We start from the raw sequence: 18,840 nt of genomic DNA, 5'->3' as shown, positions 1-18,840 counted from the left end.
CTGCCGGAACAACCGGGAAAGCTGACGCAGAGGGCAGAAGCCGTAACTGCCGAAACTGTCGGGAAAAGTCGGAACTGCCGGGAACTGTCGAAACTGCTGGGAATAGTCGGAACTGCCGAGAATTGTCGGAACTACCGAGAACAGCCAAAACTGCCAGGAACAGCCGGAACTCCCGGAACAGCCAGGAAAGCTAACACAGAGGGCAGAAGCCGGAACTACCGGGAACTGCCGGGAAAATCCGAAGCTGCCAAAATAGGTAGGAATAGCTGGAACTGTCGGAAACAGCTGAAATTGCCGAAACTGCCGAAACAGCGAGAGCATCTGTCTCCGAAGAAAAGCAGCATGCAAGGGACAACTAACTAACACTGGGACAGTTGTATGGTACTTAGCAGCAAATACACCAAGCATGCAATGTTACAGCTAGCATGCAAAGGACAACGAGCATGCTAGGGATAACAAGCAAGCTAGGGACAACAAGCAAGCAAGATGTAGCCAGCACATAGGTCAGTATGGCAACATGGTGCAACAATGGCACATAATGCAGTACAGTGATGGGTACAGTCATGATTAATGAAGCATGATGAGATGCAGCATAGTGATGATGGGTGCAGCATGGTGCAGCACAGTGAGGTGCCGCATGATGACGAAATGCAGCACAACGATAGGTGAAGGAGTCACCTTGGAGAATCAATTGAAGCAGCATGTCTTCAACTGATCCCATGTATCATCTTCTTAGAGATGATCTATGCTCCTATCTAGATAAGTCAAAGTGTTGACTTCTGTTGTAAATGTACTATCTCTCTCTCTCTCTGTGCTGAACTATTGAAGAACATATAAGAAGAATTGATCAAGGGTTTCCCCACATTGGGGTTTGTCCCTGGTTAGCGCCACATCTTGTGTCCTCTTGTCTTGGCTTGTCTTCTACGATTTATGTTTATGTTCTATCTGCAGTTTACTTTAATGTTGATGTGATTGCTAATCTGGAAAAGATATTGAGCTAACTGTGAAAATTGAAATAAATTGCTCTAAGCATAGAACATACCTAAAATTAACAAAGACATCTCAAACCAGATCCTCCGATTAGTCATCTATCATAAGTTTATTTCCTTCAGCTTCAAATCTTAAAAGAGTGAGCTTTGGGGGTGGGTGACCTGCAGTACTTGCATGTTTTGATTTTGGGCTCTATTGTTACTTGCATGTTTCTGCATTACCCCTCTGCTTTTTCAATTTCATTGTCCTAAACCATTGAGCTTATATAGCATAGCATAGTTTAGATCTGCTTCATACTTTTTATATGCCTTCTTTAGGAGTGCACTTTGCACTCCCCCTTGTATATCACACTGTTGTACTAAGCAGTCCCTACAACATATTTGTTGTCAGTAGTTGGACATTAATAAAATTACCTTCAATAGTGTTTCTGAAAGGTTTAAATGTATGTTTTTATTCTGAGAGAATCCTTTGGTGATGATCCCTGGACAGTCTAATAGGCCAATTTTTTAGTTTGCTTGGAAAACACTGATTTAGTTAGGCTCCAAACTCTCTTGCTCTTGGGAGTCTTTTCATAAAATGATGTATTTTTAATAGAATCCTTCTGTTTACTCGAAAAAACAATGATTGGTTTCTGCATTGCAACCCTCTAATCTAATGTACTATATTATTATTAACTAAAGACTTTTTCCCTGCTAGGACAAAAAGGACAACAAAGATATTGAGACTTATAAGAAAGATATAGCAGTGTAAAAGCTAAAAGAATTCCTTATGTGATTGAGGACATAAGCACCACAATGCAATATGATCACCTACGGTTTTGGGATCTATGCATTGCTACATTAAAATAAGGTAAATCCATGCCAATTCAATTATTATTTAGCAAAACACCCAGAAGTAAATCACAACCATGAAAAATATCTAAAAAATTTGGAACAGAAAAATAGCACTACACTACTATGTTTTATTAATTAAAGTAGGAAAAAGCACAAAATCTTACCCATTCACCAGGGCAAAGAGAACGATAATGCTTTGCAAATTTGTCACATTCAGGAGCACCTTCGCCTTTTGCTGCTACACATCTGCATATAGCCATGTAAAGTTCTGTATAATCAATATTGTCTCATCTCATCGTAGCATTCCACAGATATGAACCTCTTTCCCACAGCCACCCAAATCAATCCCTTTTATAACCCCCCACCCCTGCCACAGCAACACATCTTAACTACGTGCTTCCCCCAAAAAATAACATATGGAAAGAAAAAGTCAATCAATCCAAATCCATCCCTCCTTCCACTCGTTCAATCAACCCCATTGCAAACAATCTAATGCAACTCTCTACCCGCCATCCCTATCCACACCGATAAAATACAAAACAGAACAATTGCATGGCTTCACTTTGTGCACCATTCGCCCGGAGAGTATGGTCCTTTCTGTTTTCATGGCAAGTTAGCATGGTTTGTACTAATTCTTCTACTATATAATCAAATTCCATAGCAACTACAGAAAACAAATAGATATACATATATAAGAAATACTTGTCATACTTGTGGTACTCAATGTAACGAGTAAAGCAGTGCCTTGTTTGATTTGTTGTTGGGAATCGGAAATCTGCTGGCGCAGTCTTTAAGGTATCAATCTGATATCAGTCATCAACGTGAGATTATTGTTTCCATCTCCAATGGGATAATATATGCTAAGAAAAAAATAAACGACTAGAGTCTAACTCTAAATGCCATCTCAGCAGTTAACTATGATGAGATAATCCACTGTTTTGTTGTATATCACATCTATTGCTAAATCTATTGCTGTATAAGTTTCACCAAAAAACAGTAAAAACAGTAAATATGGTGCTTTTTAATTCAATAACAAGTACTAAGAAAAATCCTAACCTGTATAATAATTTAGCAGAACTAATTTCATGCATGAAATGACCCTATGTCACAAAAACATCTGGCATTCCTTCACAGAATAAAAGTTTACCATATTGGTTGTGAATCCAATAATTCTATTCAAGAACCTGCCATATTCTACTTTGCAGTAAAGCACAATGCAGAATTACTAGTCAAGAACGAAGCATATATGTTTTTTTCCAATGTTCCACCAAGTCTCCGGGACGGGGAGACGCGGGTGCGGGGAGACGCACAAAGGGGACGTGTGGGAGAACCCTGAAATTTTAGGGAAATTTAGGGGAGACGGGGAGACGTCGAGGTATATATAATATAATTTTTAATTATATATATTATATATATGTATATAATTTTGAAATTTTCATGTTCATATTCATTGTTCAATAATGCTAATTCATCAAGATTCAATAATAAAATTCAATATGAAATATTCAAATACAATGTACATTGATCCATATCATTCATCATTCATCAATCATCATTCTATAATTTACATCATTCTATAATTTACTGTTATATTGAATCATTGAGCTAAAAATTAAATTGAAAATTTTGAATTCATCATTCATCATTCTAGTCTTCTAGATTCTAAATTGAACACTAAATTCAAATTTTCAATTTATATAACTCAAAGTTTCAAACTCAAAAATAGTTCAGAGTGAAGAGTCGGTCATCAATATCTAGTGTCACAACTCAAATGTTAAAAGTTAAAACTTAAAAGTAAAAATGGAAAATCAAAATGAACACTGAAAATAAAATCAACTTCAAGGACTCAATCTCAATGATTGGTCCTCTACATCCATCTGCTGCATGAAGTCATCAGGAACATCAATGGGAATGTCGTTATCTGAGTCAGAGTCACTCTCTTGAGTAACCAATGGAACTCCAACCAAACCATGCTGCAACTCATCTGGTCCATCCTCATCATCTATCTGTGCACTATCCTCTGGATCCACATCCCATCGTGTTGCTGGTCCCCTTCGATACTCTGGTGTCTTCCTATGTGCAAGACGTAGAGAACTATGCACTGCAACTAGCTTCTCTGCTCTCCTAGAGGAAAGTCTATTCCTCTTGATAGAGTGGATGAAGCTATATGTGGACCAATTCCTCTCTGCTGCAGAGGAACTGGCAATCTGACTCAATAAGCGAATAGCAAGATGTTGGATCTCTGGAGCCTCATCCCCATGCATGGTCCACCAACCAATGGGGTCAGTCTGGCCTAAATCATTGCGATCTTCCCTTGCATCCGGCTTGTTGAAGGGACCACTGAGACTTGCAAATTGCATCCACTGTCTCCTAATGGATCTCCCTTCTTCTGAACTATACATCTTTGTAATGGCTGCTCGAAATCCCTTTTTGACCTCTGGATCTTCAATGGGAAGAATTCTACCACTTCTTGCCACATACCATTTTGGGTTGAGTGCATATGCCGCCATGTGCAAAGGTGTATTCATTCGATCCCACCTACGCTGAATAATGGGTCGAATCTGAGTCGTATAGAACTCTAAGGAAGGATCTTTCTCACGAATGGCCACCCTTACTTGATCCAACATACTATCAAAAGTCTCATAGATTTCTCCAAGACTAGGAGAATCTGTGTCAGTGTAGCGAATGACCTCAACTACAAGACGTAAGAGTGACACCAAATAACCACAATCTGTCCACCAATCATTATCCAATATCTGAATCCTGATTTTCTTCCCTTCCTCTGTCTTGGATTCTGCCCATCTGTTCCAATCTGGAGTCACAACCATGGCCTGCAATGCTGACTGCACCTCCAACATCCTCTCTAATAAAAGAAAATAACTAGCATATCTGGTATCAGTAGGCTTGAGGAATTCCTTCCTCGCATGAGACCTGTACATGGCTAAGGAGGTGTGGTGATTGCAAATAAACATTTGCACATTTCTTGCAGCTGTCACCAAGTTAGATACCCACTCAATTTTGCCAATGTCTTTCAATGCATTATTGAGTGCATGCACACAACAAGGGGTCCAGAAAATATGTCTGTATTTACTCTTAACCATTAATCCTGCTGATCTACACACTGCCGCTGCATCTGTCACAACCTGTACAACATTTGTAGAGCCAACCTCCTCTATAGCATCACGAAGAAGCTCAAATTGGAAAGCCGCATCTTTGCGCTTTCCAGAACAATCAATAGCTCTAAGAAAGAAAGGCCCCTCTCGGCAAGTGACTATGATGTTGATGAGTGGACGTTTGGCAATGTCTGTCCACCCATCCATAACAATAGAACAACCTTCCCTCACCCATGTCTGCCTCAAAGTTTCCTTTTGCACATTAATATTGGCCACTTGCCTTTCTAATATCACTGTCCTCAACTTATGTTCACCTGGGGGCACATATGAGGGTCCTGCTGTTGCAATTGCCTTGACCATCTCCTTGTAGTAAGGAGAACGACTAACATGGAAAGGAATTCCATTGGCAAAAAGAAATTTGCCAATGGCATCATCTGTATCATCACGGTTCAACTTACTGTACATCCCTGCAAGAGTTGGTCCCACTGCACAAGAGCGGGAACCCTTAGTCCCAATATGAGGTGGTGGAGGCATATCTTTCTTTGATTTTCTTCTTGAGCTTGTGGCTTCATTAGAATTTTCTTGAGGCTGGGCCATGACATTTTTGCTTGAGAACATGCCCTTTGCATCTGCTGCCATTTGCATTCTCAAGAGCTCTGATTTTTGCAGCAGTGTTAAATGTGAACATATGCTAACCCCTTTGCCACCTACACCCAAAAGATGCATCCTGAGACGACTATAACTCCCAGCCCAAGAATGGGCACAAATGTTGCATTTCCAATGGCGTGTCCCACCTCTTGTGCTTCCCGGTTTTGGTTGGGTTGAAGGGCCAGTGATTTTGGTAGCATATAGCACAAGAGGTTTGCTTGGATTGAATGTCCCCTTTGCATATTCTGCCAATGACTTTGATGGGGTTGCCGTTGGAGTCGTTGAAATGACATTAGCACTAGCTGTACTACTGAAATGGGTTTCATTCCTTGTTGGTTGCGTTTCAGTTTGAAGAGGACTCCTTGTTTCCGTTTGAGAATCATATTCATTTTCAGTTTGACTGTCACTGCCACTTTGGTCGCTGTCACTCATTTTGCAAATAGTTTATTTTGCAGATTTTGTATTATTTAATGCCCTGCAAGAAGGGTTTGCTTTAAAAAAAAAAAAAATTTAAACGGTGAATTTAACAAACAATTTAAATTTTACAGTTCTGAGTTAAAAAAAAAAAAAATTTAACAGTGAATTTGACAAACAATTGAATTTACAGTTCTGAGTTTTTTAATTTTTAATGACATGTAAATGAAAAAACTTCAAAACTTTAACACTGAAACAGTGAAAAATGAAAAAAAAAATTAAAAAAAATTGCAGTCAAACTCACTGTGTACAGTCTGGAGCAGCTGCGTGGAAGTTTGGACTTTGGAGCAGCTGCGTTGCATTACACTTTACACTGTACAGGCTTACAGTTACAGCAAAGATGCCGGCTGGGTGGAGGACGATGGTATAGCAGCAATGCTGCCTGCGTGGAGGGTTTGGCACAAGTTAAAACAATTTAATAATTAATAATAGCATTAAAATTTAAATAATAAATGGCCAGATTAGTGAAGGCTGAGAAGCCCAACGAAACCACCTCAGAGACAGCAAAAAATTTAAAAATCCCACAAAATTACTTCACAAAATCAGTAAATCACCTCAGAAACGAATTCCTCCGAACGTCCTCCTCTGTTCAGTGTTAAAACTAATTCCTCCGAACGTCCTCCTCACAAAATCACTTCAGAAATGAATTCCTCCTCTGTTCAGTGTTAAAACTTAACATCTGTTGCGTGGGACTGTGGGAGAATGTCGCTGCCGGCGTGGGAGAATGCCGCTGCCCGCGTGGGAGAATGCCGCTGCCGGCGTGGAAGGATTTCGCTGCGGCTGTGGGAGGATGTCGTGGGAGAATGCTGCTGCCGGCGTGGGAGAATGCTGCTGCCGGCGTGGGAGGATGTCGCTGCGGCTGTGGGAGGATGCCGCTGTGTTAATCAGCTTGCTGCCTGCCGCCTGCCTGGAGCAAGAACCTAACAGCACCCTGAACCTGTCGCTTCCTGCACTGCCTGGAGGATGCGCTGAAGGTTTGAAGAGAACTCAGAAAATGGAAGAGAAAAAATGCGTTGAACAATGAAGGGTAAACCGTAAGCATACGATTCATGAATGGCGGCAAGTGAAAACTAAAAAGTTGAATTAAGTTTTAAGTTTTTAACCCTAACTTTTTAAGTTTTAATGTAATTTTTTATTTGTAGTTATTAATTTAGTTTATTTTTATTTTTTATGTTTTTTTAATAAATTAATTTTCATTTTTTTTTAATTTTTTTTTTTAGTTTATAAAGGGTAATTAGACAAAAATGAAGGGGGACGCCCAGAAGAACCCCATTTTCGGGGGGACGCCCAGAAGAACCCCATTTTTGGGGGGACGCCCAGAAGTACCCCTTTCGAAGAGTCGAGTCTCCCACACTGGGGAAACACACCCCCTTGCGTCTCCCCGAGTCTCCCCAAAAGGGGGACGTGGGGAAACGCACCCCCGAGAGTCTCCCCGTCCCGGGTGCGTGGGGTGCGCGGGGTGCGTGCACCCCACCCTGGGGGACGCGTCCCCGTGGAACACTGTTTTTTTCCTTCCCTTCTAGTATTCTTTGTTATAACTTCTTGTAAGGATTAATTGACTTTCTAGACTCATAATTTATACCTTTTACATGTTACAAGTTACAACTTGCCCAATAGGGTCTTATGCAAATGACAAGGACTCCCTTGACTCAAGAAAAATATTATTTTGCCTTGACAAACCCTAGGAGCATGAAATGCATGCTTGACCTAATTGACCAATCAAAAGAAGCATGAGACTCATACTTGAAAATAATATTTTTTCTTTCTTCTTTTGCTTGTTACATATTATTATTATTATCCAGTTTTAAGGTCACGGCCAAGCCAGACACCAAATTGGTGTATGAGACCCCCTTGTTTGTGGGACAAGGGACCCACCTCCGCGCAGCAATTTCACTGCTAAGTCTACGAAGGCATACATACTCTACCCCCTTCTGGTTTTGAACCTGTGACCTCTTAGGAGGAAACACATGCTCTTGACCATTAGACCCACTATACATAATGACATGAGTACAGTGACAATTATGAAGATTGAAGTTAGTTACAATTTTCCAACACTCCCTCTTAACTAAGGAGGTATTCATAACTGTACAACCGGTACAAGGATATTCTCAAACTGAAGAGTTCTCATAAGAAGAGTCAGATTGGCAAGTCATCTTTAAGCATCAATATCATAACCAACATTGTCAATATAGCAAGGCCTTAACTGAGAAGCTCTTTTTATATCAAAGCATAACGCTAGGAGGCTTTATGTGAGATATCAAACTACCTCTCAAGGTACATACCCCATTCGAATATTCACTAGGTATGTCCTTTTAGGACTATTCTTATCTTGGATTCCCAATCCTCAAAGAATATCGGTCCTCTTCGACCACTCGTCTCGGATACATATCCAATCCTCAGAGTGTTGGTCAACAAGATTACTTCCTATCTCGTATTTTATATCCTCAAGGAGTATTAATCTTAGATGCTTATCCAATCCTCCATTCCCCCTACCATGGCTTTCACAAGACGTATGACTATTAGTCCTAGCCTAGTGCATGACAGATGATAGAAGAGAATACGATGTTCATCATTACTCCCTCTCAACCAGGGAGGATGACCCCATTCCCTCTTAAAAAAGCAATAGATCCTTGCTCCTTCATAAACATTTAAGGAGACTTCTTACTCCCTCTTAAGCATAGAAGAGATTCCTTACTTCCTTTCAATTGGGAAGTCATAACCACAAGCTTTTTAGCTTGTTTTCATATATGTATCAGCTACTAGTTCTTCATGGAGATCTTCAAGTAGTAGCTGCATTACTCCTCCATTCTTTGCATCTCATCATATTGAGCTTCTTTCTTCATGGATGTTATGGAACCATCTTCTTCCTTCAATCTTGTGACAGGTGTCAGGCCATCAACCTTTCATATCACTTTCCTCTAGTCATCATCAATAAAAGCATTGTATCAAAGTAGAGCTTAGTTAGACATGAAAGAGATCTTCATCATTATATGAACAACAGGTTATTTCTTTGTACTGCTACTTCTTAATCCCAAGATGATGTAAACATCTTGACCATACAATTCTTCAAGGATTACCAAAACCATTCACTCAATCCATAAGTTCTTTGAATTGAGTTCAACACCAACAGTTGAACTTGCCTCAATTGTTATATGCAATATTCTTCTAGGTAGCAAAACTATATATCAACCAAGTAACCAATACCAAAATATAGTATCAGACTTGCCTTATCATGATGGCCCTTTCATCAAAGCATTTTCTTACTTGTATCCTTTGAGATCAAAATTCTTCCACATGATCCATCTCCATATTGTACTTCTCCATGCATTTACTTTTAATCGAGTTGCTCATGGAACAATTTAATCAACAAGCTACAATATCTTTGTTGGAGTTGTCATTATTAACTCCCTTTCTTTCTTCAGGAGACCATACTTGATGTTGATCAATATCATTATGTTTATGTCGTGCTATCTTATGGAAGAGTCGTGATCTTTGGCCATTCCAAAGCATACCAAACTCCTTTCCAGCAATGACTAATCACATGAAAGACTTACCAAGCACATTCTTATAGCCAACTATTTATGCATGATTCTTGTAGATATGAACCCTCCCTTGGAGAAGAGTTACTTAAAAATATGCATACCCCTGCTTCCATACAACCATCTAGCCATCCTTTTGAATGACTTGCTTCAATACTTATTGAAGATAAGTTTTTTCTTCATAGAGAAAGACTCCAATTCTGCCTTTCAAATTGCGATTCGACCATTTGCATGCCTCCATCCTTCAAGACTATAGTTTCCATACTAGATGAAATACATACTAGCCATAATGCTTCTTCCAAGAACCTTCCTAAATGATGATTCTTATGGGATCTTTAATGATCCTTTTTGCAACATGACTATCTCTAACATTTGTTAGAAAACATGCTTGGATGAACTATAATATGCAATATGGTCCCAATCTTCTCATTCTTAAAAGCTAGATGATTCCTACCAAAGCAACTTGATCATGTAGACTCTAATTCTTCTACTATCATATGCTTCCTTCTATGATGCCATGCTTTTACAAAAACCAAGACTCTTCTAGAGAATGTAATAATGCATGCTACTCTACTTTCTACTTAATAAAAGAAAGATAAATTGCATAATGAACCTAATAGAGATGGAGCTTCCTTCAATAGTAAAGATCCTTGGGATCTTCTCCTTTCGGCTTCTTCTCAAATTCTTCTTTTTCTTCAACTATGTGAGTTTCACTCCTTTCCTTCCTTTTGTTGTTCTTCTTGTTTGGACAATCCCTCTTAAAATGTCCATACTCATTGCATCCAAAGCATTGAATCTTAGACATATCTTGTTTTCCTTTGGACTTTCCAAACTTCCCTTTCTTCTTCTTCTTGGACTTTACAACAAAGGCTTGAGACTTCTCATTTGATTCAATGTCATTTTTTGTCTTTATCCTAGTTTTTTCCAAGAGACATTGAGCCCATAACTCATCAAAAGGAGTAGTATCATTTCTTGAGTAGACACTAGTTGCAAAATTGCTCCAATTAGGTGACAAAGCATTCAATACACAAGTAGTCGTTTTTTAATCTGAAACAACTTCCCCCAAGCCCTTCCAGCTGGTCATTTATTTGTGAGATCTTCATAAGATAAGTGGCCATGTCTTCATCCTTTAATTTCCTTGTTCTATATAGTTGATTCCTCAAGGATATCTTCTGGCCTTATGTACTTATACAATTTTATCAACTAATAATACATAGCTTTAGATGTCTTCAAATCAGCAACAAAGGGAACAAGATGATCCTTTCGAGATTCAACAATGATCCTTTGTTCTCTCACTTCTCCCTTCTTGTATTTTGCTAACTCTTGAGTCTTATATTTGTCTAGTACAGCAACTTCACCAAGAACATATTTCATGACTTCATTTTTGTGAGCACCACCAAGTCAATCCTCTTCTTCCATGCTAGGAAGTTTGTTGATCCAACGAGCTTGTTGATTTCCTTGCAAAATGTAGCCATATGATTTGTAGATTGAGACATAGAAGACAATATGATACTTGTCAACCAAGAGTCCTCCTTCTTGATGATGTCTCCAACTATCTTGATGCTTTCAAGACCTTCAAAGAGACTTAAAAAAAATGCCCTAAAATGATGACTTCTAGGATGCCTTCAATAATAGCGTCTTCAACCAGCTTCAAAGAGTGGATGATGATCCAAAATTCTTTGATGTTTCCTTTTCTTTAAGATGATGGAGTGCTCTAGAGAGCCTTCAAGAAGAACTTATTGTTCCTTCCTTCAATGAGAACTTGATCTTTCTTAAGATGATGAGGTCTTGATTGAGAGCTTGATTTAGTCATCTTTCTAGATCAATAGGTCTTCTTCTTCTTTCCTTGTGTCCATTGCAAATGATTCCCCTTGACAAGCAATCCCTTCTTATGTCAACAAGATAATCTTCAAGCTGCTTTCTCTTTCTTCACCTTAGCTCTGATACCATGTTGGAGAATCTAGTAGGGCAGCTATTTAAACCAATTATCCTTAACCTTAATAATTGCTTCTGAACTTTAATTATCTTCTTATGTTTCTTTATTAGATCTTTTTACCAAACAATTATCAAGAGCAAAAACAAAAGGCAATAGACACAAGAAGTAAGCTCCAAGTCAGGGCAAAACCCCTCCAAGTGGAAAGTCCAAAAAGAATCTCCTCTTCTTATAGAATCTGCGTCAAATGAAAAACCAAGACCCAAACTCCTAGACCAAGTCCTCCTCCAAGCACCAAGTCAGCTCACCAAGAAGTCCTTCCTCAATCTAGTAAAATCCTTTAAGATCAAGAGTCAAATGTTCCTTGAACTGCTTCAATTCCACTGTTCGGTCCTCTACTTCAGATCTGCAACTTCGACCCCTTGTGGACAGTAGAAACCAGTGTGGAAAAAGTCGAGAAAAAATTAAGATTAAATCCTAAAAATCTAATTTTTTCAGTTGGGCGATTAAATCGGCCGACTTTTTGCCGATTTTTTCACTCTCGAAATAATAGGGATTAAATTGTAAAACTCCCAATTTAATCGGGAGTCGAACCAAAAAGTCTCCCAGGCCGCGGATAAGAGGCCAAAAAGGGGGAAAATGTCATATTTTTTTCGTTGTTTTTTCTCCCATTCGTCCTGTGGAGAGAGGAGTTGTTTGCCATTGCCCAAGAGGAGAAGATTTGCTAGTTTTGTGGTGGGGATTTGGAGATTTGTCCACTGTTCAACATGAGAGATTCAAAGTGACGATTTGTTGTTGCCGAGTATGTATTTTAATTTCTCTCTTAGTCTTTGTTACATAAATGGCTTCTTAAATTTTTCTACAATTCTATTAGTTTTTTTTATCTTATTTTTGCTTAGAATTTTGAATCAAAACATTGTTTAGAATCTAGATTGAAGCAAAACTTCAACTTTCAAGAATCAAATGACAAAAATTCAAATCCTTGTCTAGTGAATCTGAGTGTGTTCAAGTGAGTGAGAAGGGGCATTTAAAATCTAAAATCAACAATTACATTTGTGTTTGCTTCTTATGTGATGGGAAATTTTTAATTTTTTTCAATTTTTTTGTGCCCAGGTTCAAATTCAAGTTCAAAGTTTCAAACATGGGAATATGGTGAATCTGATACTATACCTGAATCTGGGGGGGTCAATAGAATGTATTGGACTTGCAAGTTGTGTGGCAAGCATATGTCAGGGGGTATCAATAGATTAAAATTCCATTTGGGGCAAATTCTAGGACAAAAGGTAGACCTTTGCCCAAATCCATCTCCAGAAATCATCTGGCAGGCCATTCAATCGTTGATGGATAAAGAGGAGGGCAAAGACACCAGAGCAGCACTAAAAATCCAACTTGTAGGGGCCTGGGGGGAAGTGAGAGTTGTTCTTCAGCATCACCTTCCACACCCATATGTCCCAACACCTCAGCTTTCTCAACTTTTTTTGTTCCTAGAACCACACCTAGTGCACAACCTGGCATCAAATCGGCACTTAAAAAAAAAGGAAAAGGCAGAAGCTGACAGGTTGGTCAGTAAGTGTCTTCTATGGAGTGATGTTCCTTTCAACATTGCCAAGACAAACCCATTCTACCAACCTATGTTTGATGTTGTTGTTGTCATTGGCCCGGGGTAGAAAGCCCCCACCTTTGTAGAATTGAGAGGGCCTCTTCTTCAAGATGAAAAGACTGATTGCACTTCTAGATTGGAGGAGTTTAGGGCATCATGGGAACACACTGGATGCACAGTCATGTCAGATGGTTGGACTAACTAGAAGGGTAGGACCCTTCTTAACTTCTTGGTTAGTTGTCCCAAGGGGGCAATGTTTATGAAATCCGTTGATGCCTCTACACACATCAAAAATGCATGTTTATTATGTGAGTTGTTGGACATCTTCATTCAAGAAGTAGGCCCAAGAAATGTTGTCAAAGTCATAATGGACAACGCTGCAAATTATGTTGCAGCTGGCAAGTTGCTTATGGAGATGTATCCTAACTTGTTTTGGACACCTTGTAATACTCATTGTATTGACTTGATGTTGGAGGATATAGGTAAGATTCCTATTGTGAGGGATATTGTTGAATCATCCAGGAGCATAACAAAATTTATATATAATCATGCATTTGTGCTTAGCTTGATGAGAAGATTCACCAACAACAAAGAGTTGTTGCGTCCTGCCATTACACGATTTGCCACTACTTTCATATCTCTTCAGTCTCTGTTGAATTCTATGTGGGATGTGAAGAGCATGTTTCTTTCACAGGATTGGCGTGCTTTATCTATTAGCTGCAAACCAAAGGGAGAGGGCATATGCAGAATAGTTTCTTATGATCAAAGCTTTTGGGCGGGAGTAGAGGAGGTGTGTGTCATTTCAGAACCTTTGGTAAGGGTTCTTCGGTTGGTTGATGGAGACAAGCCCGCAATGGGCTACTTGTATGAGGCCATGGATAGGGCCAAAGAAGCCATTCGTGCTTATTATGAAGATAAGGGAGACGAGGGGTTAGAGAAACAACAGGTCATATGGAGAGTGATTGATGAGCAATGGAACAATACCCTCCATCGCCCCATTCATGCTGCGGGTATCTAGCTCAACCACGGCATTTGCTTATGCATGTGGTTTCAAATTTGATGCCGAGGTGATGGATGGGTTCTTCACTTGTGTTGAGAGGATGGTGGCATCTGAGCAAGAACGTGAAGATATTTCTAAAGAAACGGAGGTATCTAGGATGGGAGGTGGCACATTTGGTTTTAACATGGCTATTAAGAATAGGACGGCCAAAATGCCAGGTAAGCTTCAGTTTGTTTCAAACTTTCAATTTTAGAATTTCAATGTTTTAACTTTTTTTTATGTTTCTCATTTTTCTTTAACTTGTAGATGCTTGGTGGACAAGCTATGATGGCAGAGTACCCCATCTCCAAAAGCTTGTCATTCGAGTGCTCAGCCAAACATGCAGTTCCTCTGGGTGTGAGCGCAACTTGAGTGCATTTGACAAAATACACCGCAAAAAGCGCAACAAGTAAAAAAAATTCAAATTAAATTTTTTGAATTCATTTGAGTATTTTCAATATTTAAATTTTCTAAGTACTAATTTACAATCCATGACCCTAATACAGATTGGAGTCCCAACGCCTCAATGACATGGTCTACGTCTACTACAATCTTCGATTGTGGGTGAGACAACTTCAAAATCCTCCTGATGTGGAAGCCATCTCATTGGACAATATTGATACCATTATTGCATGGAGGGTCGAGACTGAGAGGCAGACCATGGACTCGATCCCTGATTGGTTAGATGTGGATCCAGAGGAAGTAGCAGTTGCAGGGGAGGGAGAGCCAAAGGTAGAGGAGGAGGAGGAGCTTCAAGGTCAGGAGGCGGAGTAGGATGAGGATGATGAGGAGGTGATACCATCTAGGATGGGCAGCAGCAACATAAGACAGTGACCACTTCTTTTATCGGCTTCTAGAGGACAACTGAGTCCATTTGTATCCCCAGGGGTTGGGGCTTCGTCATCTAGAGGAAAAGGCATTACATTTATTATATTTTTTGTTGATATTTTGACTCTTGAGAGTTGAGACTCAAACAAGACTCAAGATTCAGGAGTTAATTCACTATTTTGATATGTGATGTAGCACTAGACTTCATATACATATTATATATTAGCTTTCTTTACATGTTTATGTGGAAATGCATTTATTTGATGTTGTGGATAATTTTGCCGACTTTTTCAAAAAACTCCCAACTTTAACGAGTTTTTCAATTTTTTAATCCTTGTCGATTTAATTCCAACTTTGACTTTTTCCACATTGGCTGAAACCCTAGCCTTCTTGCATGTGTCAACCTTCCAAGAGATCCTTCCTCAAGCAAATCAAGGTCTTCAAACTCAACGAAAGTCAAACTTGGTCAAATAAAAATTTTGACCTTCTATTCAGACCTACAATTTGGACCTGCAATTTTTAGCCTTTAGCAGTTGTTGAAACCCTAATTCTTCACATGTGTGAGAGAAAATAGTCACAAACTTCATATTTTCGATTTCTTCTTGAAATGCTTCCTTCTCCTAGACCTTCGCTCTTCTTTCTCCTTTTTTCTTGCTCAAGATCGAATTGCAGAAGTGTGTATCCATTAAGTCGAAGTCCTTTCTATATATATATGCTTCTCTTGTGGTTGAACTAGGCCTCTTAAGGCCGATTTCTCATAAGTAGGGCTGACTTGAGTTTGGAGGCTTATTTTACTTTCTAGACTCATAATTTATATCTTTTACATGTTACAACTTGCCCAATAGTGTCTTATACAAATGAAAGGGACACTCTTGACTCAAAAAAAATATTATTTTGATTTGACAAACCCTACGTGCACAAAATGCTTGCTTGACCTAATTGACCAATCATAAGAAGCATGAAACGCATGCTTGAAAATAATAATTTTTCTTTCTTCTTTTGCTTGTTACATAAGATATACATAATGACATGAGTACAATGACAATTATGAAGACCGAAACTAGTTACATTTTCCAACACTAGGCAGGAGGAATGTCGCATGGCATAAGGGAGAAAGGAACGTAGTAGAGGGTTTGGACATTTTTATTTTTATTTTATTTTTTAACCCTAATAATTGAATCTAGTGGATTTTCAACAAATATAAGTGAATTTATAGTGCCTTTAATGCCAATTTTTTAATCGAGTTTGTCCCCAGGTTTGCCTATAAGTTCGACAAACCTCAACGTATGTTTGAAATTGTTTGAGGCTCAATGAAATCCAAACTTGAAAGCAGAAATTCGTCGAAACTGGTGACTTAGGAACAAACCAGGCCATGAGGGAACACCATCATAACGGGTTTATGTTGCACTGGTTTTTAGGACAGGGGCATGGTAGGGACATAGGGATGCATCCTTAGGACGGTTTGTGCACCAAGGGATGGCAGATTGGGTACAACAATTATATATATATATATAGAATTCACTATAAACATTTACAGTTGCTTGTAAGCGTAACAGACTAATTTTTGCTGGACCTAGTGACTTTCCATTAATGAACAAAATGTATCGATTTTAAATTTACAACAAGGTCCATGAAGGATCTGAACAGCCTCTATAGCAACTTTTCTTCCTCATATTTCTTGTCAATGATGATTATGTTAAAGCATAAAAGGCAATCCCTTCTCAATACGTTCTACATTCTTTGACAGATGTGTTGAAAACCGCTGCAAAACACTTTGGTTCCAAAAGCTTTATTGAGATTAGATTCACATTTCAGATTAAGAAGGTGATTGAATAAGAACTTATTCAAACATTTAGTACCAAACTTAAGTCACTACAATTTGATTGCTTTCACAGTGCTTAAGGTTGCGATGGTGGAAGAACTACACTTTAATAACTCTTGGATACCTATGCATAATAGGTAAAAGTTGAGATGACCCCCAAAATGAGAAGAACACAGCAATAACTACAAGGATCAGCTCTTTGAAATGTTGTGTTTCCTGGTCTTTTGATATAAAGGCTTTGATTGCTGTAATGTTGTTGATGAAAAACAATAGTTAAATTAACAAAAATCCAATCATGATCATATTATCCAATCATCAATGTCCATTTTCAAAACTGAAGATACATGTCCAGAGTATCCCCAAAATCTGCCCAGAACATCCCAAAATATGTCTCAAGCATTCCTAAAATCGGCCGGAACATCCTGGCGGCGACTAGCAAATCCTTGAGTCCCCATAAATTTGGAGAAGTTTCCTAAGATTCCCCCACCGGCAAATCCTTGAGTCCCCAATTAAGTTCCCATAAATTTGGAGATGTTTCCTAAGATTCCCAAAACCATGAAATGCCGGAACTGTGCGCACAGGGATTTTTTCTGGGTGGGGGGCGGTGGGCGGGAGAGTTCCTGTGCAGCATAGCAATTGGCCTCGCAGCCTTCAACCCATGCATCTGAACAACTAGGTTTCTATGTTGGCCCTGACTATTTCCAAAGCTGAGAAGCCCCACGAATGATAGTCGGGAAGTTGATGCACTAGAGCCAGGGTAACCGATCGAGGGTCAGGGAGGGCAGCACAATAATAACACGGATGATCGTGCTGCTGCTGGACTGATCCCTGCAGCCACATGACATTCTGCCTTTATGATTCTGTTGATAATTTATGTGATCTTTGTTTTCCCTAGAATGGCATCACTAAATTTCGGACTCTTGGACCGGGGTGGAAGTATGATATTTATGAATTGATATGATAATTACATCAATTACATTTTGAGGCATTTAATATCCTCAAAACTGGTCAGTAGCAGCCCAGGTTTATTGTTATTAAAAATATATATATATATATATCATGTGCATATATTTATAATTAATAGTGAAAGAGAAACATTTCTTTAAAATCTTAGAATCATCCATGGATGAAGTACCACAGGGTAAACAAATCTCCGTTTTTGAAAAAATTGCCTGAAAGGATGAAAAAATTCCAAGGCTAAGAAGGCGTAGACCGTCCATAACGATCAAAATCGGAATTTACCATTAAAACTAAAGGCCTCGCAAAACCCCATGGAATACTTTAAAATAACAGAAGCAGGCAATGGTTGTACAAAGATCAACAAAACTTGCAATGGGGAAACGCGGAAATTCTCCAAAAAAAAAAAAAATCCCTGGCATGAAAGACATTAGGGTATGATAGCATCACGGTTTTAAGAGCCGCAATTCCATGCAAAGTGTTACCCTGCTGAACATACGAGGAAAGGCAAAATTTTGTAAATCGTCTCTAATTCATATAGATTAAACTAAATCGTGTGATGGCGAGCTGATAGAAACCTGAATGATTCGCCCCTCGACGCCCGCCATGCCGAAAATAGGAAAAATGTTTTCAGAGCAGAGAATGAAACCTGGTCGCAAGGCACAATTGTTCTGGAATTAACCGATCCCCTACCTGTATATTCGCTTAGCTCCTACTTTTACGTGATTCATAAATAGATCGATTCGTTCAATTTTACACATGATGAATAAATTAGGAATGCGGTGAAAAGCGAGTTATTAAATTATTTAATGGTTCTAACGAAACACAGAGATATATGGAGTTGTTTTTAGAATTCGGCGGAAAAAATTGAGGTTAAATTGCTGCCGGATTTTGACCAAAAAAACTCACTAGAAAAGCTTCCAAAAAGTCTCTTTAAAGACAACTCCATTACAATAAAACCGTATAGAAGAGTTAGATGAGGTAGATGAGGTGTTATTTTTTACGATTGAAGTTATAAATGATATGTGAGTTTAATATTAAAAGATATTAATTAAATATATTGT

The 18,840-nt window shown here is 38.9% G+C and overlaps 1 protein-coding gene across 1 annotated transcript in view; it reads right to left on the bottom strand.

Annotated features, from left to right (window-relative positions):
* The window catches only part of LOC149138042 (cytochrome c oxidase subunit 6b-3-like), a 39,968-nt gene extending 21,422 nt beyond the window's left edge, over positions 1-18,546 (bottom strand). The window contains exons 1-3 of the mRNA XM_089447037.1: positions 18,355-18,546; positions 2,535-2,626; positions 1,988-2,069 (exon numbers count right to left, since the gene is read on the bottom strand). Coding sequence (XP_089303163.1) covers positions 1,988-2,069; positions 2,535-2,626; positions 18,355-18,384 — 204 coding nt within the window. The 5' untranslated portion in view covers positions 18,385-18,546. The remainder of the gene's footprint in view (positions 1-1,987; positions 2,070-2,534; positions 2,627-18,354) is intronic.
* Positions 18,547-18,840: the final 294 nt, after the last annotated feature.

Source organism: Pinus tabuliformis, chromosome X (assembly GCF_031772625.1).
Source record: "Pinus tabuliformis cultivar Carrire ecotype Pingquan chromosome X, CPIR1, whole genome shotgun sequence".
NCBI lineage: Eukaryota > Viridiplantae > Streptophyta > Pinopsida > Pinales > Pinaceae > Pinus > Pinus tabuliformis.
The sequence above is the reverse complement of the archived record's forward strand: the minus strand, read 5'-3'. Positions and strand labels throughout refer to the sequence as shown.